Genomic DNA, 25,225 nt, shown 5'->3' with positions numbered 1-25,225 from the left:
CATCTCAGGATCATTTCTGGCAAGTTTCAGCCCAACAGCACTGGTGGAACTTGAGAAGAAGTTTAAAATGTGTTTTTCAAGATGGCGGCTATGGCGGCCATCTTGGATTTTGGACTGACCCGAAAAATAACAACACTTGGTCGGGATCATCTCAGGATCATTTCTGGCAAGTTTCAGCCCAACAGCACTGGTGGAACTTGAGAAGAAGTTTAAAATGTGTTTTCAAAATGGCGGCTATGGCGGCCATCTTGGATTTCGGACTGACCCGAAAAATAACAACACTTGGTCAGGACCATCTCAGGATCATTTCAGGCAAGTTTCAGCTTAATCCCACTGGTGGAACTTGAGAAGAAGATTGAAATGTGAAAAGTTTACGGACGGCGGACGGCGCACGGCGGACGGCGGACGACGACGGACGAAGCATGATGGCTATAGGTCATCCTGACCCTTCGGGTCAGATGACCTAAAAATTCAAGATGGCTGCCTGTTGGCCAAGTTGTTCTCCGATCAGTCCCAAAATGCAATATGCACAACTAGGGACCAAGAGGAACTTAAATATGAAATTTGAGAAATATCCATTCAGTACCTTCTAAGAAATAGTGATAACAAGAATTGGTTATAGAGGGACGGACGGATTAAAGTATGGACAATGGACCACAAACGCAGGGCGATTTTAAAAGCCCACCATGTAATGCTAAAATAGTGATAACAAACTACAGATGCAGGGCGATTTAAATAGCTGAACGAAGCAGTATTGGAATAGGTTACTGAGCTTTGCTCAGGTGACCTAAAAAGGCAACCTAAGGGCCAAAAAAATTCAAAACTTTTCCTGTGGTTCAGTTCTTTTTTTATGAAAACCAGCTGGGTTTCAGAGAATGACGTTAAAAGTTTTGATGGGAAGACAACTACAATTATTTGTATTTTGTTGACATGGACGTCATTCTTCGTTGTGATGTCATATCCAAATTACAAGGCACAGTATATAATTACACAAAATCATTACCACAACAATATTCCAAGACTCCAAATCAATCTTTATTAGGTCTACATCAGTGACTCAATACTCTAGTAGCTAACAGTCAAGTCACAATCTGTAACATAAGGCATATTCTCTAGGAAATGCTTGTTGACCAATTTTGTCCAGGTTTTTTTAAGTCATAAAAATGACCAATACTGTGGGATTATTACAAATGTTTTCCAACATTGAACTACACAGTTATAAATAACAAAACAAGAGGCCCATGGGTCTTAATGGTCACCTGAGTTTTGAAATATCTATGTTAATTCAATTGACCGTTTTTGGCCCCGCCCATCAGCCCCAGGTCAGTCAGGGCCAACATGAGCATACCATTAAGCTGTCATCCAATGCTGATAATGTTAACAAAGTTAAAATGAATTCAAATAGAAATCAAACAAATGATAGTCAAATGTGATTTCTCAATATAAACTAGAGTAAAAATTACCCCCTCTCCAGGGCAATTTTGTGACCCAAGGGTCATGAAATTCACACTTTTGGTAAGGCACCTTAAGACCTTTTCATCTATGAAGAGTATTTGATTCTGCCTTATTTAGATCTTGAAAAAGTTTCTTGAAATTTCAATTATTTTGACCGTTTTCACCCTGCTCATAAGCCTCTTGGGGTCAGTCAGTGCCAATATACATGTAGTTTGTACAACAGGCATCCCATACTGATATTTCTACCAAGTTTGTATTAATTCCAATGGCAATTGGCACAAATAATTCTCAAAAATGTGATTTCTCTATATAAACTATAATAAATGTTACCCCCTCCCCAGGGGGAGACGCGAGACCCCAGGGTGATGAAATTCACAATGTTGGTATAGGACCTTAAGAGCTTTTCAAGATCAAGATTATTAAATTTTTAGTTAATTTGACACTTTTTGGCCCTGTCTCCTGGCCCCTAGGGGGTTGGGACCATATCATTCACAGTTTTGGTTGACCTTAGACCATGGACGCTTCCTATCAAATTTCATTGAATTTGGTTCAGCGGTTTTGGAGAAGGAAGTCGAAAATATAAATTGTTTACGGACGGCCGACGGACAAAAGGCGGTTAGAATATATCAATGGCTAGTGACATAAATGCATTGAATTTATTGGCAGCAATTATTTTTAGTCTGAAAATGAAAGAAATCCCCCATACAAAAATAGTGTAAATGTTTAAAGAAATATCTAGAATAACATACAAAATTGCATTTTTATTAGAATACAGATATTGAAAAAACATTGAGATTTCCAAACATACAAAGTTTAAGCCAGACAACATCATACAATAATTCACCCCTCCGACAGTATAACAAATACTAGTTATTTCTAAGGGTGGTTATCTGACAAAAACCAGTGATTTCCAAGGATGGTTACCTGACAAATACCAAAATCCTGACAAAAACCAGTGATTTCCAAGGATGGTTACCTGACAAATACCAGTGATTTCTAAGGGTTGTTATCTGACAAATACCAGTGATTTCTAAGGGTGGTTACCTGACAAATACCAGTGATTTCTAAGGGTTTTCTTAACAAATTCTAGACTATCCCTTCATGAAAAATAGACGATAGTTGTCCTTGGCACAATTCTAATTTCCTTTTCTAGTAGCCACTATCCCCCCCCCCCCCCCCTTTTTTTTAAAAAACCAAACTAATATATAAGAACCCATACACAGATGACAATTGGTTGGGTTTACGGTAAAAATAAATACATATTTCAGCAATTTCTGAATTTCAACCATTGTGACTAAATCATGCACTAATTCATCAATGTGTTACTTCATTAAAATCTGATGTCCAGCACATGTGTGCTATCTGAAAAAGTTCACTGTTGTGTTGAATTTGCCTTCTGAAAGATAAATTGTGACGTATATGTACTGCAAAGGGAAAAATACACATGACAAACACTGTGGAAGTCAATATAATATGGCTGAGAAAAAAATCATTTTATTTAATATCTTTTTCTTAACAGCATTCATTTGCAACAATCTTTCTTTTTAAGAAATAAGGCTTTCTCTCAATAACAATTAAAAGTACAGATCTAACCAAAATTAATTCGGGAGTCGTTTTTTTTTTATCCTAATCAGGTTGTGTAAGTCCAGTATTTATATATAGCACTATGTCAATTATAGATCGGATTCACCAGATCACAGCCAAATAGATAAAATCTCTTTACCACTCTGACCAACACTAGACCAGTCAGATCCTTAGCTACACCCTTGCCATGGTAACGTGGAATCCCAATAACTTAATCCATTTAGATGAAATGTCACCTATTTTGCAGAATGGAATAAGATGACTTCCTGTAGTAGGCACAAGGAATGAAAGATTCAATTTAGTTTGGCAAGTCCTACAGATGGTATAACTCGAGACAATTTGGTCAATCAAGCCCTACAGATGGTATAACTCGTGACAATTTGGTCAATCAAGTCCTACAGATGGTATATCTCGAGACAATTTGGTCAATCAAGCTCGCGACAATTTGGTCAATCAAGCCCTACAGATGGTATAACTCGTGACAATTTGGTCAATCAAGTCCTACAGATGGTATATCTCGAGACAATTTGGTCAATCAAGCCCTACAGATGGTATAACTCGAGACAATTTGGTCAATCAAGTCCTACAGATGGTATAACTCGAGACAATTTGGTCAATCAAGCCCTACAGATGGTATAACTCGTGACAATTTGGTCAATCAAGTCCTACAGATGGTATATCTCGAGACAATTTGGTCAATCAAGTCCTACAGATGGTATAACTCGCGACAATTTGGTCAATCAAGTCCTACAGATGGTATATCTCGAGACAATTTGGTCAATCAAGTCAAGAACACAGTTATTCAATGATCTAAATCACAAATAACTATTCCAGTCGAGAATACATGAATCTAAGTCCTAGACAGCTGACAAAGTCAATGACACAGTTGATCAGCAAACTGAATCAAAGACAGCCATTTATGTTCAGGGCATAAGTGATCTCATTTCACAAATAATCTGTGTAGCTGCATCATATTTCTACCTAAACACATACAATTTGTACAAAGCTTTCCCATGGGTAAAATCTATACATCCCCTCCTGTCTCACAAAGACAATTTATGTACAAAATCATTGAAAAAAAGAAAAAACAAAACAGATCTTCACTTAAAAAAAAAAAAGACTGATATCCCTAATTTTATAATCTTCTCCTCACTTATATCATTACCATAAAACTGACAGGACATTTAAAAACATTGTGATCAACCTGGAGTGGGAGCTGTATGTCCATTACTTTATCAACAGGATAGTGACACATTCACTAGCTCTGTGTACAGATTATCAACAGGATAGCGACATTCACTAGCTCTGTGTACAGATTATCAACACGATAGTGACATTCACTAGCTCTGTGTACAGATTATCAACAGGATAGCGACATTCACTAGCTCTGTGTACAGATTATCAACAGGATAGTGACACATTCACTAGCTCTGTGTACAGATTATCAACAGGATAGTGACATTCACTGGCTCTGTGTACAGATTATCAACAGGATAGCGACATTCACTAGCTCTGTGTACAGATTATCAAGAGGATAGCGACATTCACTAGCTCTGTGTACAGATTATCAACAGGATAGTGACATTCACTAGCTCTGTGTACAGATTATCAACAGGATAGCGACATTCACTAGCTCTGTGTACACATCCCTGTCACTTTAGTCAAAAACAACCAATATTGGAAAACTAGCTGAAGACATCACCAATTTCCGATAAATTAAGACAATTTTTTTTGTGTTGCACCCTAAAGGTGATGAGCACTTGAACAATTAAACCTCTTATATCTCAACATATTGTTGATCAACACATCTTCAGAATACATTTTATCCATATCCATAAAAACATGGACAAAAATGGGCAGTTTCACGGCAACACATGATCTCGTCATTGTAATGTTTATACATGTAATGACAAGGTTGCCTGTAAATTTACAAATCTTTCCACCAAGTGTCTGTGATGACTCAGGTCTGCTCCACCTTGGCACGCTTCTCTGGCTGTCCATCCAGCTGGTCGGCAGCACGTTTGTTTTGGTTGTTATTCCACATCTGGTCGAAGGTAACAATTATACACGTCATATTGTCACAGCCAGTCCCATCACCCAGCGTATTAGGAGCGAGGCAGTAATCAAATATCTGTTCAGAAAAAAAAACATAGGTAGGCAGTCTGAACAGATACAGTGGGAAAGTCGTCTATGCCTACTGTGTTGAAAGTGTAAGTACAAGGGAAGTAACTCCTGATAAATAATCTGTCACAAGTTACAAAACCAGCAGATAAATAACACTTGTTAAGCACTATTAACTTGAATTCATCACATTCAACGTATTGATATATGGCACTTTAATTGTCCTTTAATTAAAATTAAACTGATAAGTAGTGATACATGAATTTTCTACAATTCAATTTGAGTGTGTCAGATTAAGGCAATAGTACTGATAACCTAGAAAGGATTAAATACCTCTCCACAGATCACTGACGGTTTTTTCTTTTTCTCTGGATCCTTTAATCTTTCAGAAACAAAATCAACAACTTCCTGGCTCGTCATGTAGTTCCTGAAATTGGTAAATATGATGTCAATATACAGCTACTGAGACTTCTTTCAGACAAACAAAATATTTCAACAAATAAATTACTTTAATCACTTGATGATGCATCAGAAGTCAATGATGAAAATCTATCCGAAGTGAGACACAAACAGCAGCAAAGCAGCCCTGTATCTGTGTAGTCACCAGATACCATCACAGGCCAGCCCTGTATCTGTGTAGTCACCAGACATCATCACAGACCAGCCCTGCATCTGTGTAGTCACCAGATACCATCACAGGCCAGCCCTGTATCTGTGTAGTCACCAGACATCATCACAGACCAGCCCTGTATCTGTGTAGTCACCAGATACCATCACAGACCAGCCCTGTATCTGTGTACTTACCAGATACCATCACAGACCAGCCCTGTATCTGTGTAGTCACCAGACATCATCACAGACCAGCCCTGTATCTGTGTAGTCACCAGATAACATCACAGACCAGCCCTGTATCTGTGTACTTACCAGATACCATCACAGACCAGCCCTGTATCTGTGTAGTCACCAGATACCATCACAGACCAGCCCTGTATCTGTGTAGTCACCAGATACCATCACAGGCCAGCCCTGTATCTGTGTAGTCACCAGACATCATCACAGACCAGCCCTGTATCTGTGTAGTCACCAGATACCATCACAGACCAGCCCTGTATCTGTGTACTTACCAGATACCATCACAGACCAGCCCTGTATCTGTGTAGTCACCAGATACCATCACAGACCAGCCCTGTATCTGTGTACTTACCAGATACCATCACAGGTCAGCCCTGTATCTGTGTAGTCACCAGATACCATCACAGGCCAGCCCTGTATCTGTGTACTTACCAGATACCATCACAGACCAGCCCTGTCTCTGTGTAGTCACCAGATACCATCACAGACCAGCCCTGTATCTGTGTACTTACCAGATACCATCACAGACCAGCCCTGTCTCTGTGTAGTCACCAGATACCATCACAGACCAGCCCTGTATCTGTGTAGTCACCAGATACCATCACAGACCAGCCCTGTATCTGTGTAGTCACCAGATACCATCACAGGCCAGCCCTGTATCTGTGTAGTCACCAGATACCATCACAGGCCAGCCCTGTATCTGTGTAGTCATCATATACCATCACAGACCAGCCCTGTATCTGTGTAGTCATCATATACCATCACAGACCAGCCCTGTATCTGTGTACTTACCAGATACCATCACAGACCAGCCCTGTATCTGTGTAGTCACCAGATACCATCACAGACCAGCCCTGTATCTGTGTAGTCACCAGATACCATCACAGACCAGCCCTGTATCTGTGTAGTCACCAGATACCATCACAGACCAGCCCTGTATCTGTGTAGTCACCAGATACCATCACAGACCAGCCCTGCATCTGTGTACTTACCAGATACCATCACAGACCAGCCCTGTATCTGTGTAGTCACCAGATACCATCACAGACCAGCCCTGTATCTGTGTAGTCACCAGATACCATCACAGACCAGCCCTGTATCTGTGTACTTACCAGATACCATCACAGACCAGCCCTGTATCTGTGTAGTCACCAGATACCATCACAGACCAGCCCTGTATCTGTGTAGTCACCAGATACCATCACAGACCAGCCCTGTATCTGTGTAGTCACCAGATACCATCACAGGCCAGCCCTGTATCTGTGTACTTACCAGATACCATCACAGACCAGCCCTGTATCTGTGTAGTCACCAGATACCATCACAGACCAGCCCTGTATCTGTGTAGTCACCAGATACCATCACAGACCAGCCCTGTATCTGTGTAGTCACCAGATACCATCACAGGCCAGCCCTGTATCTGTGTAGTCACCAGACATCATCACAGACCAGCCCTGTATCTGTGTAGTCACCAGACACCATCACAGACCAGCCCTGTATCTGTGTAGTCACCAGATACCATCACAGACCAGCCCTGTATCTGTGTACTTACCAGATACCATCACAGACCAGCCCTGTATCTGTGTAGTCACCAGGTACCATCACAGACCAGCCCTGTATCTATGTAGTCACCAGATACCATTACAGACCAGCCCTGTATCTGTGTAGTCACCAGATACCATCACAGACCAGCCCTGTATCTGTGTAGTCACCAGACACCATCACAGACCAGCCCTGTATCTGTGTAGTCACCAGATACCATCACAGACCAGCCCTGTATCTGTGTAGTCACCAGATACCATCACAGACCAGCCCTGTATCTGTGTAGTCACCAGATACCATCACAGACCAGCCCTGTATCTGTGTAGTCACCAGATACCATCACAGACCAGCCCTGTATCTGTGTAGTCACCAGACACCATCACAGACCAGCCCTGTATCTGTGTAGTCACCAGACACCATCACAGACCAGCCCTGTATCTGTGTACTTACCAGATACCATCACAGGCCAGCCCTGTATCTGTGTAGTCACCAGATACCATCACAGACCAGCCCTGTATCTGTGTAGTCACCAGACACCATCACAGACCAGCCCTGTATCTGTGTAGTCACCAGATACCATCACAGGCCAGCCCTGTATCTGTGTACTTACCAGATACCATCACAGACCAGCCCTGTATCTGTGTAGTCACCAGATACCATCACAGACCAGCCCTGTATCTGTGTAGTCACCAGATACCATCACAGACCAGCCCTGTATCTGTGTAGTCACCAGATACCATCACAGGCCAGCCCTGTATCTGTGTAGTCACCAGACATCATCACAGACCAGCCCTGTATCTGTGTAGTCACCAGACACCATCACAGACCAGCCCTGTATCTGTGTAGTCACCAGATACCATCACAGACCAGCCCTGTATCTGTGTACTTACCAGATACCATCACAGACCAGCCCTGTATCTGTGTAGTCACCAGGTACCATCACAGACCAGCCCTGTATCTATGTAGTCACCAGATACCATTACAGACCAGCCCTGTATCTGTGTAGTCACCAGATACCATCACAGACCAGCCCTGTATCTGTGTAGTCACCAGACACCATCACAGACCAGCCCTGTATCTGTGTAGTCACCAGATACCATCACAGACCAGCCCTGTATCTGTGTAGTCACCAGATACCATCACAGACCAGCCCTGTATCTGTGTAGTCACCAGATACCATCACAGACCAGCCCTGTATCTGTGTAGTCACCAGATACCATCACAGACCAGCCCTGTATCTGTGTAGTCACCAGATACCATCACAGACCAGCCCTGTATCTGTGTAGTCACCAGACACCATCACAGACCAGCCCTGTATCTGTGTAGTCACCAGACACCATCACAGACCAGCCCTGTATCTGTGTACTTACCAGATACCATCACAGGCCAGCCCTGTATCTGTGTAGTCACCAGATACCATCACAGACCAGCCCTGTATCTGTGTAGTCACCAGACACCATCACAGACCAGCCCTGTATCTGTGTAGTCACCAGACACCATCACAGACCAGCCCTGTATCTGTGTAGTCACCAGATACCATCACAGACCAGCCCTGTATCTGTGTAGTCACCAGATACCATCACAGACCAGCCCTGTATCTGTGTAGTCACCAGATACCATCACAGACCAGCCCTGTATCTGTGTAGTCACCAGATACCATCACAGACCAGCCCTGTATCTGTGTAGTCACCAGATACCATCACAGACCAGCCCTGTATCTGTGTAGTCACCAGACACCATCACAGACCAGCCCTGTATCTGTGTAGTCACCAGATACCATCACAGACCAGCCCTGTATCTGTGTACTTACCAGATACCATCACAGACCAGCCCTGTATCTGTGTAGTCACCAGATACCATCACAGACCAGCCCTGTATCTGTGTACTTACCAGATACCATCACAGGCCAGCACCATGAACTGGTCGGTCTCCTGCAGCGTGGTCGACTGAAGATCTGGTAGAGCTGTGATCATCTGCTCCTTTGCATCCTTGTCCTTGTTTCTTTTGTAAAAATGGTCACCTTCAAAGTTAATATTCATAATAATGTTAACAAAGAAATCAAACAAATGATAGTCAAAATGTGATTTCCCGATATAAATTATAGTAAAAATTACCCCCTCCCCTGGGGCAAACCTGTGATTCCAAGGTCATGAAATTTACAACCTTAAGACCCTTCCATCTATAAAGAGTATTTGATTCTACCTTATCAAGGTCTTGAGAAGAAGTTTCTTGAAATTTCAGTCAATTAGATCCTTTTTGGCCCCGCCCATAAGCCCCTGGATGACAGTCAGTGCCAATATAAATGAAGTTTACAACATGCATCCCATACTGATAATTCTCACCAAGTTTGTATTATTTCCAATGGCAATTGGAACAAATAATTCTCAAAAATGTGATTTCTCTATATAAACTACAATAAATGTTACCCTCTTCCCAGGGGGAAACGTAAGACCCCAATTTTGGTATAGGACCTTAAGAGCTTTTTAAGATTAAGATTAATCAAATTTTAGTTAATTTGGCACTTTTTGGCCCTGTCCTCTGGCCCCTAGGGGGTTGGGACCATATAATTCACAATTTTGGTTGACCTTTGACCATGGAAGCTTCCTGTCAAATTTCATTGACTTTGGTTCAGCGGTTTTGGAGAAGTCGAAAATGTCAATTATTTACAGATGGCTGAAAAGGTTTTTATGGCATACTAACACAAGTAACCTCAATTTCAATATGTAATCTCCACGGAAAAATTGTACTTTGATTAATTTAAGTTGGAATAATCAAGGCTGAAGCTAAAATAGATCTCTTAAGGCCATACAAAATTAATTAATTGGTTCTCAGGCCCGCCCGCATCCAAAAATATAGCCGCTTTTATCGCAAAAACAATGAAATACTATTGCTCTAATGCGCCCATAAACTTGGGGAAAAAAATCTGGAAAGAAATTGCTACATTCCGGTTCGTGCTTTAGTCTTGGCAATTTTCCCAAGCATTTGAACGAAAAGGAGCTACAAGTGCTAAAAGAGACCTAGCTAGTAGATGCAAATGGCTGACTATCTCCATGCATACGATGTCTGTGATATCCATGCACACAAGGAATGCAGATTTGGAAATAATCAACAATAACACTGCCATAGAATACACTTGGGGGATTTTCAGAAGCATGTACAATGGCAGAACTATACACTTCGATGTAGGATGGGTCCATTGTGATTGTGACATGGATGTTTCCCAATAAACTGAAAGAATGCAGTGTTTTGTTTTTGTGGAAATTTTGTTTAATTAATTAATGAACACAAAAGTTGCTTCAAAAGATTTATCAAAATATTTCAATTTGATATGAATGAAAAAAGAAAAAAAAATAGCTCGCACAAAAATAGGCCCGAGAACCAACTAATTAATTTCCTCTGGCTTAATCGTGAAAGTTTTCATATAAGTGTAATATCTGCAAATAAAAGGTAAGGCTCATCATTACATTGCAATACAAGCAAAATTAAAACAGGATGTTCAGTATAGTATGCAACTCCAAATGAACATGATGTGATACCCAAGTGTAGCATTTCATACATGAAGCACCAAGATTTGTAATGGAAACTTAGACGGGATGGAGAGGCAGCCAATGTTAACACTATATATCTATGACTTCCTTTCATGAAGAGTTCCTTAACAGGCTGCATATTTACCAATCGCCCTGGAGAGGTTGAGTCCACCATTTACTCGTCCATCACTGGTGACTTTACCCCCTGCTGCCACTATTCTGTTACGTTCTATATCATCTTCTGGTTTATGGTCGAAGGACAAGTCCAGGGCCTTTCCATCCCTACATAGTATACACCGAGAGTCCCCAGCATTAGCCACCACAACCTCCTTATCGTGAATCACAGCCACGACGGCAGTACAGCCGCTACAGTATCCAGGCTACAAACAAAAGAGTGTGCTCCCCAATTATAAAACCATACATCATAAACTAAGACCCAAATATAAATCTTCTGAATTAATCCTTATCAAGTCATCAAAAAAAAAAGTGCAACAACAGATTACAGACATATCAGTGAGGACCCCTCAATGTGTTACATTGACAGTGGAACCCCTCAATGTGTCTTGTGTAAACCTGAACTAAACAGTAGTGTTACATTGACGGTGAGGACCCCTCAATGTGTCTGTGTAAACCTGAACTAAACAGTAGTGTTACATTGACGTGAGGACCCCTCAATGTGTCTGTGTAAACCTGAACTAAACAGTGAGGACCCCTCAATGTGTCTGTGTAAACCTGAACTAAACAGTAGTGTTACATTGACAGTGAGGACCCCTCAATGTGTCTGTGTAAACCTGAACTAAACAGTGAGGACCTCTCAATGTGTCTGTGTAAACCTGAACTAAAGAGTAGTGTTACATTGACAGTGAGGACCCCTCAATGTGTCTGTGTAAACCTGAACTAAACAGTGAGGACCTCTCAATGTGTCTGTGTAAACCTGAACTAAACAGCAGTGTTACATTGACAGTGAGGACCCCTCAATGTGTCTGTGTAAACCTGAACTAAACAGTGAGGACCCCTCAATGTGTCTGTGTAAACCTGAACTAAACAGTAGTGTTACATTGACGGTGAGGACCCCTCAATGTGTCTGTGTAAACCTGAACTAAACAGTAGTGTTACATTGACAGTGAGGACCCCTCAATGTGTCTGTGTAAACCTGAACTAAACAGGAGTGTTACATTGACGATGAGGACCCCTCAATGTGTCTTGTGTAAACCTGAACTAAACAGTGAGGACCCCTCAATGTGTCTGTGTAAACCTGAACTAAACAGGAGTGTTACATTGACGGTGAGGGCCCCTCAATGTGTCTGTGTAAACCTGAACTAAACAGTGAGGGCCCCTCAACGTGTCTGTGTAAACCTGAACTAAACAGTAGTGTTACATTGACAGTGAGGACCCCTCAATGTGTCTGTGTAAACCTGAACTAAACAGTGAGGGCCCCTCAACGTGTCTGTGTAAACCTGAACTAAACAGGAGTGTTACATTGACGGTGAGGGCCCCTCAATGTGTCTGTGTAAACCTGAACTAAACAGTGAGGGCCCCTCAATGTGTCTGTGTAAACCTGAACTAAACAGTAGTGTTACATTGACAGTGAGGACCCCTCAATGTGTCTGTGTAAACCTGAACTAAACAGTGAGGGCCCCTCAATGTGTCTGTGTAAACCTGAACTAAACAGTGAGGACCCCTCAATGTGTCTGTGTAAACCTGAACTAAACAGTGAGGACCCCTCAATGTGTCTGTGTAAACCTGAACTAAACAGTGAGGACCTCTCAATGAGTCTGTGTAAACCTGAACTAAACAGTAGTGTTACATTGACGGTGAGGACCCCTCAATGTGTCTGTGTAAACCTGAACTAAACAGTGAGGACCCCTCAATGTGTCTGTGTAAACCTGAACTAAACAGTGAGGACCCCTCAATGTGTCTGTGTAAACCTGAACTAAACAGTGAGGACCCCTCAATGTGTCTGTGTAAACCTGAACTAAACAGTGAGGACCCCTCAATGTGTCTGTGTAAACCTGAACTAAACAGTAGTGTTACATTGACAGTGAGGACCTCTCAATGTGTCTGTGTAAACCTGAACTAAACAGTGAGGACCCCTCAATGTGTTTGTGTAAACCTGAACTAAACAGTGAGGACCCCTCAATGTGTCTGTGTAAACCTGAACTAAACAGTGAGGACCCCTCAATGTGTCTGTGTAAACCTGAACTAAACAGTGAGGACCCCTCAATGTGTCTGTGTAAACCTGAACTAAACAGTGAGGACCCCTCAATGTGTCTGTGTAAACCTGAACTAAACAGTGAGGACCCCTCATTGTGTCTGTGTAAACCTGAACTAAACAGTGAGGACCCCTCAATGTGTCTGTGTAAACCTGAACTAAACAGTAGTGTTACATTGACAGTGAGGACCCCTCAATGTGTCTGTGTAAACCTGAACTAAACAGTGAGGACCCCTCAATGTGTCTGTGTAAACCTGAACTAAACAGTGAGGACCTCTCAATGTGTCTGTGTAAACCTGAACTAAACAGTGAGGACCCCTCAATGTGTCTTGTGTAAACCTGAACTAAACAGTAGTGTTACATTGACAGTGAGGACCCCTCAATGTGTCTGTGTAAACCTGAACTAAACAGTGAGGACCCCCCAATGTGTCTGTGTAAACCTGAACTAAACAGTAGTGTTACATTGACAGTGAGGACCCCTCAATGTGTCTGTGTAAACCTGAACTAAACAGTGAGGACCCCTCAATGTGTCTGTGTAAACCTGAACTAAACAGTAGTGTTACATTGACGGTGAGGACCCCTCAATGTGTCTGTGTAAACCTGAACTAAACAGTAGTGTTACATTGACAGTGAGGACCCCTCAATGTGTCTGTGTAAACCTGAACTAAACAGGAGTGTTACATTGACAGTGAGGACCCCTCAATGTGTCTGTGTAAACCTGAACTAAACAGGAGTGTTACATTGACAGTGAGGACCCCTCAATGTGTCTGTGTAAACCTGAACTAAACAGTGAGGACCTCTCAATGTGTCTGTGTTAACCTGAACTAAACAGTGAGGACCCCTCAATGTGTCTGTGTAAACCTGAACTAAACAGTGAGGACCCCTCAATGTGTCTGTGTAAACCTGAACTAAACAGGAGTGTTACATTGACACATGATTTCTACTTAAATGCTGCAAATATACAAATTACAACATACAATATTTTGGTTATGTCATGAAGGAAATAGACTGAGGTTCATGAGGTATCATGTTACAAACCTTATTAATTCATTTCTGAAGTTTTCACGTTGACGTTTTTTTCTTTGAAAACAGGGTCTTCCCTAAAGACCTTACGTGAAATTTCCTGGTTCTGTTTTTAGTTAGAGTGACCTTGACCTCAGGAACTTTTTGAACACTGTGTGCATCTGCATTTCAGTATATCGTAATGTGAAATTTCAGTCAGTTTGGCCATCTGTAAGAGCCATACATGACGTATTATTTAGAATATATTTCTACTTATAGTAACAGCGACTTGACTCTAGGAACCCCTATTGCTGATCTGTATATCACATTGCAACACTATGTAAGTTTTAGAAAGTTTGGCCATCTGGATTTAGAGATAATTGCTGACAAGTGCTGACAAACTCCATGACTACTATAGCGCACCCTAATAATGATTATTTTTCAGGTAGAACAGTTTGATTGCCAGATATACCTCATCATTGTTTTGCTCATTGCCAGTCGGGTAACACAAGTCATCATCATCTTCCTCTTCACTCTCCTCACTGTCATCACTCTCATCTTCGTCCTCATCACTGCTGAAATAAAAGCCCACAAATCATTCATAATTTCAGTGATTTGTGAAGGAATGGATCCCAGTCATATGATGCCTCACTTCCTTAGTCTGTACAGACTGATGACGGTCGAAGCACCAAGGCATAAAAACAACTGACTTCATGTTTAGCAAAATTTGAGATGATATATGATAAGTGTCAATTTGATGTGGGATTTAACAAATGAGTAATTAATCAATTCCTTATTCATTATTGCAATGACGAGTGAAAATTACTGTTAATCACACGTAACTCATAATCGGGAGAAATTAAGAAAAATCCCTTCAGATTCCTTCCCACAGACATGCTGTTATTTGTCACCTCATCTTTATTACATGAAAGGCCAAATTTACAATAAGCTTCACACCAAATATTTGGAAAATAAGTGAATATATTTTTGTCCCAATATCATTATGAACTAATTATGTAATCTTTACTAAAATCATGCAATTTTGTGTCAATAATATCACTGTTGTATGAAGAGAATGTACAGAAGTTCATGTCAAAGATTAACAATGACTACCATGTTAAACAAATGATGTAAAGTAGTAAAACTACGTATACACTTTTCAAGTTAAAGTGGTCGGCCAGACAATGGTTAGATACCTATTGAACTCAACATCTTCATCTTCACTGTCCTCGTCATCTAATTCTTCTTCCTCACTTTCTATGTCCTCCAGGTGTCTACTCTTACCTAGCTTCTTCCCTCCTGATGATGATCCTTCATTACTCTGTCAAATTGGATTCAAAATAATCAGTTATTGTCAGTCATTTTTTTACATTATTGTGTCCAGTAGATATGGAAATATGAACTAGATGCATGTATCTATCATTTGCATGCAAAAAACACACATTAAAAGCATAATCTATAAGTGCAATCAATGATTAGAAGAAGACTGATGTAGGCATTGCTCCTGTTGTCTTTTTCTTTTGACAATACTTTGTATTTATTTATATTTGTATTGTTATAAAATATTTCTGAAATGAAATGAAATTGCGAAAGTTCACCGGCGGCAGCAATCACACTATACATTCATTTTTTATGTATGAATAAGCATGTCATTTTGAAATTGTATGTCGCATAATATCGCTCCTAAACCTCTAATGGATGTATAAACCAAATAAGAAGGGTGTGGACTTATAAATTACAAGCTTTCCAAAACTAACCCCCAAAATCTTTAAAGTGGGTTTTTGTGTCAAAAAAAGTAAGTTCACTAAATGGTAAAATGCCAAAAAAAAATCACAATTTTTACATGAAGATCATTTACATGGGACAAGCCTGGATGGACTGAACCTGAATGACTAGAGATCTAGACAATACCATAGTATTTGGATATTTGTTTACCTGACTGGAACTTCCAGAACCTCCATTGCTGACCTGGTCAGGGACAGCACTACTTGCAGATTCCTCTATATTGCTGTCTGATGCATGAGTTGATGACGGCCTCTCATCCACCTCAAAGTTTTGACTAGATGACCCCCCAATTGACACTTTAGCTGATCCTGTCTCTTGGGACGTGCTGTCTGCCTCTGCCGACTCGTCTACGTCACACTTACTGGACACTGCCTCTTGATTATTGTCTGTGCTAGAAACACTGGCATTTTGTACTGATTGTCCTCCACTACATAATGATGATGGTGATGATAATACAGATGAAGAACAAGCCTCAGATGACTCAACTTGTTGAGTTGATGTTTCTATTGATTCCTCGTCTGTCTTAATCACACTATCACACTCCATCTTCCTTATATCACTAGCAGATGAGGCTGCAATGCCTCCTTGGGCCTTTTGTAGAATGTCACTCTGTTCCTTCTCCCTATTTAGATTGTTTTCATTTTCTGCATGGCCATTAGCCAGCTTTTCCTGGATGTCAGCTGTGGCCCGTAGTGGGATGACAGAACCTTCAAGTTGCACATTGTCTTTTACATCGCTGTCTTCATCGTCTCCCTGGCCAAGCATTGGCCTCTTGGAACGAATCATTGGGGAATTAATATGTTTCTTCTTGCGGAGATTTTTTATTTCTGCAGGTGTGCTGGCCCCACCTTCATACTGTGCCATAAGTTCCTCTATAGGCATGTCAGCTTCTTGTCTCAACATCTCTGCTTCATTCTTCTGTCGTGCTTTCTCTGAAAATACAAAGTTGGAAAGATGCACACCCTGCCAAGCAAATATATATCCATCCCTCAAAACTGTGTATGGGTAAACACAATCACCTCATTTTAAGTTCTAGTACCATATAATTCAGTCAATTTGATTGATATTGACCCCCACCCTTCAGGGTCTATGAACTATAGTACCACCCTTCAGGGTCTATGAACTATAGTAAAGATTACCTCCCTATAGGGGCAAATGAGAGCCCCAAGGGTATTCCAATTCTTAAATTTGATAAAGCATGAAATTCGAGAACCATTTCTTCAGTACTTTCTTATAAATAGCAATAACAATCTTCAATCGTCAAAATCCAAGATGGTCACCTCTCTGCCATGTTGTTTTCTGATCGGTCACAAAATGCAACTAGGGACAAAGGGAAAGTTACATATGAAATTTGAGAAAGATCCCTTTTGTACTTTCTGAGAAATATCGATAACTAGAATTGTTAACAGAGGAACGGACAGATGGACCATGGACCACAGACAGAGGACAAATTGATTTTTTCTAGCCCACCATCTGCTGACGGTGGGCTAAAAAAATATTCATTTCACCTGTTGCACCCATGATAATGTATTTGGGGTACTACGTTTTTTAACAAGAGGCCCATGGACCTTAACGGACCTCAGTTTTGAAATATTTCTTTAAATTTGGCCCATTTTGACCCTACCCACCAGCTCCTGGGGGCCAATAATTGCATACCAGCAAACTGCCTTCCAAAACTACTAATTCCAATAGAAGGGACATAAATAATAGTAAAAAATGTGATTTCCTTATATAAACAACAGTAAAGGGTACCTCCTCCAAAGGGGCAAATATGAGACCCCAGGGTCATGAAATTTACAATTTTGGTAAAACACCTCAAACCATTCTATTTAAAATTATTTGTGTGGCTTGAGTCCATGAAATATACCTTCTTCATCATCAACAATATCATCTAGACCTGCGGACACTTTCAGGGCTTTCTGGACCTCTTCTGTCAGCAAATGGCTGTCAAACCCCAGGAAGGCTTCCTCAAGGGCAGGACCTATTTCCTTGTTTTTAAACTTGTCAAGTGTCTTGAAGTATTCAGGAAAATGTTCTGCACAATACTGAGCAACTTCAGCACCTGGAAAAAAAGAAAATTTATAAATTCAACCAGAAATAAGGGAAGTCTGAGAATGTCCATAAATTGTACTCTTAAGCATCTATTGTTTGAGATAGTGTAAGGTACTAGCCTACACAAGTATTTTTGTTTGCAATATCTTTTGAGGACAATCTGTATTCAGTTTTTTTTAAATTTTCCACACAATCACCCTAACCCTAACCCATACAAATTACAGTTTTGTAACATATTTCTTTTTTGTTTTGTTTTCATCTTTTAAATATTTCAATAGCATTTTGATAACTGCAATACATCATGCTGACTTTTATAAGATGATGATAGTACAGGGAATGGCTTTAAAATAACATCATTTTTTTTCTGAAGTAATTATAAATAGGCTTACCATGCCGGCAGCCAATAGAGGAGCTATGAACAAGTAGTGCAATTCGCAAAGTTGTTCAAATGATATCAAATGCCGTTTTCAACCAATTGATAGTTTATGAGTATAATTCAATTCTAATTAATTTCCAATTGATCTGAATCTATTGATGAACATTTTCTTTTGTGTATGGCTCCCATGTTTTACACAGGATAAACATGATTGGTGTACGCCGTGCGATCAGTAGCAATGCTTGCGCCTTTGATGAACTGGCAAGAAACATTATTCAGGTTAGAAAATAACCTAGATATTTGAGTCGTCATCAGCCAATCAAAATACAGGATTTCAAACTAGAAGCCGGCTCATGTAATGATCGGGAGATGTTTTCTGTTTTTACATGCGTGCATAGTACCTTCGACATGGAGTGTTTGTACTTGCATGATAGTTTTGATGCATTAATTGCGTACAGCTCTACGTAATGTGGCATGCTACTAATAAGATATTTCATACACGAAGAAATGTTTTACAACATGATGTTAATAATCATAAACTACCGATGTAATGATTTTGCTTTTGTCATAATTCTGGGTTTCGTGATACCGTAGTTGCCGCCTACAACTATCAATATTAGTTTGTACTTTCATTTTGTTGGCCGAATTGCTACTGAGGATATTTGACCACCAAAACTTGAACAAAGTCAGTATAAAAATGAGACAAATAAGTATTTAAATTTTTTTTTTAATAATTTTATTTCCTGTATAATTATGAGTTGTGATCATAAAATATGTAGATGTCAGAAGAGCTTAAGGCCAATCAAATAACATTGCATGAACTTGTACTAATTTTAAAGTACATGCAAACAGTGCGAAAAAAGTAAGCCTGTCTAATTTTTCTTGTGGCTTTAACAAGATAGAAACTACTAGACATCTGATGATGGTGGGTAGGAAATCCCTGCTATATAGTCAGGCCTAATAGCCAGGTGTCAGGGGACACCACCAGAATAGGATGTAGAAGTGAGAAAAATACGCTATAAACAGTGCACAGAAAAAGATAAAACATACCTCCATGGCCATCATATACTGCAAAGAAGGACGTATTATTTCCATCAAAACTTGGAATACAGTTGTGGGCATCCTATAAAAAAAAGATAGAAAATATGGCTTAGTTTTAGGCAAAACCACAAATAAAGTCTAATACTTAATTCTAATCATAACAACACTGACATGATCCTTTTAGGATCGCTGGATTCTTATTGTATATAGAAAGTCTCTTATGGTTAGAATATGTGAGAATGACCCAGTGGTAGTAAAAGATAGCACTGTAGGGTACTTTTTTAATTATCCAGCTGACTTTTTGAAATTGTATCATGATCAGGATATTTGCATATAAAGTGTTTTTGCTCCAATTGGGGAAATATTATTGGTTATCCCATTTTCTAGTAGTAGGAGCCTGTATGGGCTATGTGGTAGGAGCCTGTATGGGCCATGTGGTAGGAGCCTGTACTGATGTATGGGCTATGTGGTAGGAGCCTGTATGGGCCATGTGGTAGGAGTCTGTACTGATGTATGGGCCATGTGGTAGGAGCCTGTATGGGCTATGTGGTAGGAGCCTGTATGTACATGTGGTAGGAGCCTGTACTGATGTATGGGCTATGTGGTAGGAGCCTGTATGGGCTATGTGGTAGGAGCCTGTATGGGCCATGTGGTAGGAGCCTGTATGGGCTATGTGGTAGGAGCCTGTATGGGCTATGTGGTAGGAGCCTGTACTGATGTATGGGCTATGTGGTTGGAGCCTGTATGGGCCATGTGGTAGGAGCCTGTACTGATGTATGGGCCATGTGGTAGGAGCCTGTATGGGCCATGTGGTAGGAGCCTGTACTGATGTATGGGCTATGTGGTTGGAGCCTGTATGGGCCATGTGGTAGGAGCCTGTACTGATGTATGGGCCATGTGGTAGGAGCCTGTATGGGCTATGTGGTAGGAGCCTGTACTGATGTATGGGCCATGTGGTAGGAGCCTGTATGGGCCATGTGGTAGGAGCCTTATGGGCCATGTGGTAGGAGCCTGTACTGATGTATGGGCTATGTGGTAGGAGCCTGTACTGATGTATGGGCCATGTGGTAGGAGCCTGTACTGATGTATGGGCTATGTGGTTGGAGCCTGTATGGGCCATGTGGTAGGAGCCTGTATGGGCTATGTGGTAGGAGCCTGTATGGGCCATGTGGTAGGAGCCTGTACTGATGTATGGGCCATGTGGTAGGAGCCTGTATGGGCCATGTGGTAGGAGCCTGTATGGGCCATGTGGTAGGAGCCTGTATGGGCCATGTGGTAGGAACCTGTACTGATGTATGGGCTATGTGGTAGGAGCCTGTATGGGCTATGTGGTAGGAGCCTGTATGGGCTATGTGGTAGGAGCCTGTATGGGCTATGTGGTAGGAGCCTGTATGGGCCATGTGGTAGGAGCCTGTATGGGCTATGTGGTAGGAGCCTGTATGGGCTATGTGGTAGGAGCCTGTACTGATGTATGGGCTATGTGGTTGGAGCCTGTATGGGCCATGTGGTAGGAGCCAGTACTGATGTATGGGCCATGTGGTAGGAGCCTGTATGGGCTATGTGGTAGGAGCCTGTACTGATGTATGGGCCATGTGGTAGGAGCCTGTACTGATGTATGGGCCATGTGGTAGGAGCCTGTATGGGCCATGTGGTAGAAGCCTGTACTGATGTATGGGCTATGTAGTAGGAGCCTGTATGGGCTATGTGGTTGGAGGCTGTATGGGCTATGTGGTAGGAGCCTGTATGGGCCATGTGGTAGGAGCCTGTACTGATGTATGGGCCATGTGGTAGGAGCCTGTATGGGCCATGTGGTTGGAGCCTGTATGGGCTATGTGGTTGGAGCCTGTATGGGCTATGTGGTAGGAGCCTGTATGGGCTATGTGGTAGGAGCCTGTACTGATGTATGGGCCATGTGGTAAGAGCCTGTACTGATGTATGGGCCATGTGGTTGGAGGCTGTATGGGCTATGTGGTTGGAGCCTGTATGGGCTATGTGGTAGGAGCCTGTATGGGCTATGTGGTAGGAGCCTGTACTGATGTAAGGGCCATGTGGTAGGAGCCTGTATGGGCTATGTGGTTGGAGGCTGTATGGGCTATGTGGTTGGAGCCTGTATGGGCTATGTGGTAGGAGCCTGTATGGGCTACGTGGTAGGAACCTGTACTGATGTATGGGCCATGTGGTAGGAGCCTGTATGGGCTATGTGGTTGGAGGCTGTATGGGCTATGTGGTTGGAGCCTGTATGGGCTATGTGGTAGGAGCCTGTATGGGCTATGTGGTAGGAGCTTGTACTGATGTATGGGCCATGTGGTAAGAGCCTGTACTGATGTATGGGCCATGTGGTAGGATGTGGTTGGAGGCTGTATGGGCTATGTGGTTGGAGCCTGTATGGGCTATGTGGTTGGAGCCTGCATGGGCCGTGTGGTTGGAGCCTGTACTGATGTATGGGCTATGTGGTAGGAGCCTGTATGGGCTATGTGGTAAGAGCCTGTACTGATGTATGGGCCATGTGGTAGGAGCCTGTATGGGCTATGTGGTTGGAGCCTGTATGGGCCATGTGGTTGGAGCCTGTACTGATGTATGGGCCATGTGGTAGGAGCCTGTATGGGCCATGTTAACAAAGAACTTGAATCCCAGCACTATGTTGTATCCTTGAATAAGATACTTTACTCCATTGTGTTCCAGTCGATTCAGCTGTGAATGAGTATGCCATATAGGGCAGTGAAGAAATGTTGTAAGGTAACCATTAGTGCCAAAATGTCAGCTATGTCTGTATGCTTCCCAGGGAGTAGAGAAAGACATTTGCTAGATGCTAAAGGCCCAATAACCACGTATAATACATTTTGTAATTCATTAGGGGTGAAACGGTACACCTTCAGCACAGTTCAGTACATGTTGCGGTGCAGTGTACATGTTAACAGTTTGGTTTGTTTCGGTTTGGTATTTTAGTATGCAGCGAAAATAGAGAAGACTAGTGCTACAATAGAGGCTTTTGAAACAATGTAAACTTTTCATTTTAGGCTTCAGGTATTGAATAACAAAGCTAAAGCAGCATACAACAAATTATATGAATATATGCTATATAACCACAAGGCAATTTAACAACTGCATTAACATCAGAACCCTTCAAATTTTAGCTGGGCTAGGGTTGAATAAATTAGCTTTAGGCTGGTAGGCCGATCATCGATTATAATCAAAGATTAATCGGTTTGAAACATTTTTATCGACACTGACATTCTTTTGACTTAAAATTACTATTTAATCGATTTCGGCAATTAACAAATAAATACTCGAAATGGCGTATCATACAAGAATTCGTTTATGATAAGCAAGTTTGCAGTTTTCCCCATACTGTTCATAGGGATGTAGTTAAGTTGTGATCCCTATGAGTTCAATATCAATCACTACTTGTAATCATCTAATTCCGTGATCAAAGCAATTATCTCTGGTTAATATTTAGTCATCTTTGTAATTTCTACCTGAGGATTGACACTAACGGTAGACCGGAGGACCGAGGCCCCTAAAAAACAATGTCGGTCTTCTCGATTCTATTTTTTGGAGGACCGACGGTCCTCTTAATCTCAGAACCATTTGTTATCCCGCGGATCACAAAATCCACCAAAAAAACCTGAAATCGTGTGCGAAATGTTCATGCTGAGTTTATTTCTTGACCACGACCGTCGTCGGTAGAACGATGACCTAAACAATCCTGTAGGAAGTATTTCCGGTTGAAGTCAGGTGCGTATTATCATTGCTGATAACTGTTTAAAGTCTGAATCATTTGTACGTTTGTAATAAGGGCCCGTGTAAGTCAGTACGCTTCAAGCGTTTGAATAACAGTCTGTATCATTTGTACATTTGTAATAAGGGCCCGTGCAAATCAGTACGTTTCAAGCGTTTGAGTAACATAGGGTAAGATGGCGACTATGCTTCAATGGTTGGGAAAGTCACCCTCAAAGAAACAGAAGCTGTCAAATGTCGAATATTTCCTCAAGCAATGATCAAGTATGATGGACCACCAAACATAATTTACTATGCAAACCATGTTAACTGCAAAAAATATCTTTAAAAATATCTCAAATACAAAAGCTCCAAAATACACCAAAAATGGCCTAGAATGCACCACAGAGCATCTAGAAAAAAAAAAATTTCGGGGGGGGCATGCCCCCGGACCCCCCTAGAAACTTACGGCTCGCGCCTTTGGCGCTCGCTGTTCGGCGCTCGCTGTTCGGGCTCCACAAAATTACATAGGGCCCCTTGAATATTTTTTTTAGGAGTCCTGTGGGCTCCTCTACCATTTCAGTTAGTGTCAAACCCTGTCCTCAAATAAAAACAGCCGACTGAAGTTTTGATCATAGTTTTTTCTCCTGAATTTAACAAACAATAAAACAATCATGTTTACTAAATATCACCTGCATGATTTAAAAAAATCTGATTATAATTGATCAGACAAGGTTATACGATTATCCTGATTTATCGATTATGAAAATCTAATTTGATTCCCATCACTAGCAACCTTTAAGACAAGCTGATTTATTATCAATGATGTTGTTTCGGCTGTGAAAAGCTTCAACCAAAGTGTATCAACATGACAAATGGACGAAGCCAAAGTATCGATATCCTTCAAAATTGTTTTGTCTGATTCCATCTTCCTCATCACAACACCTTTAGTGTAGGGCTGCTTGCAATTTAAACTGCAGGCCAATAGGTATCTCTTTTATATAACACTAATAGCCACCCTGTTAAAAAATTTACCACCCAAGATGCATGTACCATATAGTTTGAAGTTAACATACATTGTACCGAACCAGAAAAAAATCATTGCAGTTCATGATCAAATACACAGCGTCTACCATTTCACCACTATAATTTAATTATGAGACACTTTGAAACGAATATGTTGCCATGATATATATAGCTGAACATAAGAAATTCAATAGTAATTAATTATTTTGTAAACAGTCCGTATGGAACACAGCATTGGTCTTCCGGCATCATGATGATCCTGATGTCGGTGATGATGATGTCAAAATAGCATATGTACATTAAAATGTTGTTAATGTTTAAAAACAATATCTTACAAATACATATATATAGAGATTACCTTGACAATATGGATTTATATTCATATTTTAACGTTGTAAAATTTGCATACTTATGAAATGGATTAGGCCTATATCAAAATAATTTGAGTTCTGTATCAATCACTAGATGAAGATGACCGAATGATGAAACAATAATCCAGGAAAAGACATCTGACCACTGTTAGAGGTCACTTAACAAGATGACATCCATTTAAATTAAGGGGGATCTTGCTGTAATTAACCAAATATGGCATACAAAGATAAATCTTAACTGCACGGCTATTTAAATATGAAATATGAAACAAACGATAGCCAGATTATTTATCAGTGAAGTCCGAATTCACACGGGAAGTGTCTTGTCATTGTGATACCTCTTGAGACATTCGCCATCCCTGCATTGATGACGCTCCATATGTGAAGTTGCTGCATTCTTGGTCAGTAGAGTTTTTATCTGTGTTTGGAGTAGACAGATACACACCCATCGTTAAATGGAATCTCACGGCGACTGCTTTACTTTACGTGTATACTAAAACCCTACATGTGTGTATTTCGCGGTTTGTCGGATGGACTCACGTGACATCATCTGAGCAGCAAA

The 25,225-nt window shown here is 41.1% G+C and overlaps 1 protein-coding gene and 1 long non-coding RNA gene across 3 annotated transcripts; both read right to left on the bottom strand.

The window, feature by feature from the left end:
• Nucleotides 1-1,013: 1,013 nt before the first annotated feature.
• Nucleotides 1,014-3,447, bottom strand: LOC117324906. The gene is made up of 2 exons (XR_004532083.1): nucleotides 2,432-3,447; nucleotides 1,014-2,379 (listed from the first exon to the last, which is right to left on the bottom strand). It is a non-coding gene; the product is annotated as an uncharacterized LOC117324906 (long non-coding RNA).
• A 31-nt stretch (nucleotides 3,448-3,478) lies between these two features.
• LOC117324904 (probable protein phosphatase CG10417) lies at nucleotides 3,479-25,225 on the bottom strand. Of its 2 annotated transcripts, none has more exons than XM_033880740.1 (10): nucleotides 25,002-25,225; nucleotides 19,559-19,631; nucleotides 17,948-18,142; nucleotides 16,231-17,012; nucleotides 15,492-15,616; nucleotides 14,768-14,870; nucleotides 11,227-11,461; nucleotides 9,445-9,574; nucleotides 5,494-5,587; nucleotides 3,479-5,170 (listed from the first exon to the last, which is right to left on the bottom strand). In XM_033880740.1, the coding sequence occupies exons 1-10, from the start codon at nucleotides 25,110-25,112 to the stop codon at nucleotides 5,000-5,002; spliced, it is 2,019 nt and encodes a 672-aa protein (XP_033736631.1). In that variant the 5' UTR covers nucleotides 25,113-25,225; the 3' UTR covers nucleotides 3,479-4,999. The 2 variants fall into 2 exon arrangements, with proteins under 2 accessions (XP_033736631.1, XP_033736632.1); XM_033880741.1 differs by having other exon boundaries at nucleotides 14,768-14,867.

The sequence above is a fragment of the Pecten maximus genome, chromosome 4 (genome assembly GCF_902652985.1).
Source record: "Pecten maximus chromosome 4, xPecMax1.1, whole genome shotgun sequence".
Classification (NCBI taxonomy): domain Eukaryota; kingdom Metazoa; phylum Mollusca; class Bivalvia; order Pectinida; family Pectinidae; genus Pecten; species Pecten maximus.
This window is presented reverse-complemented; position numbering and strand designations above follow the sequence as displayed.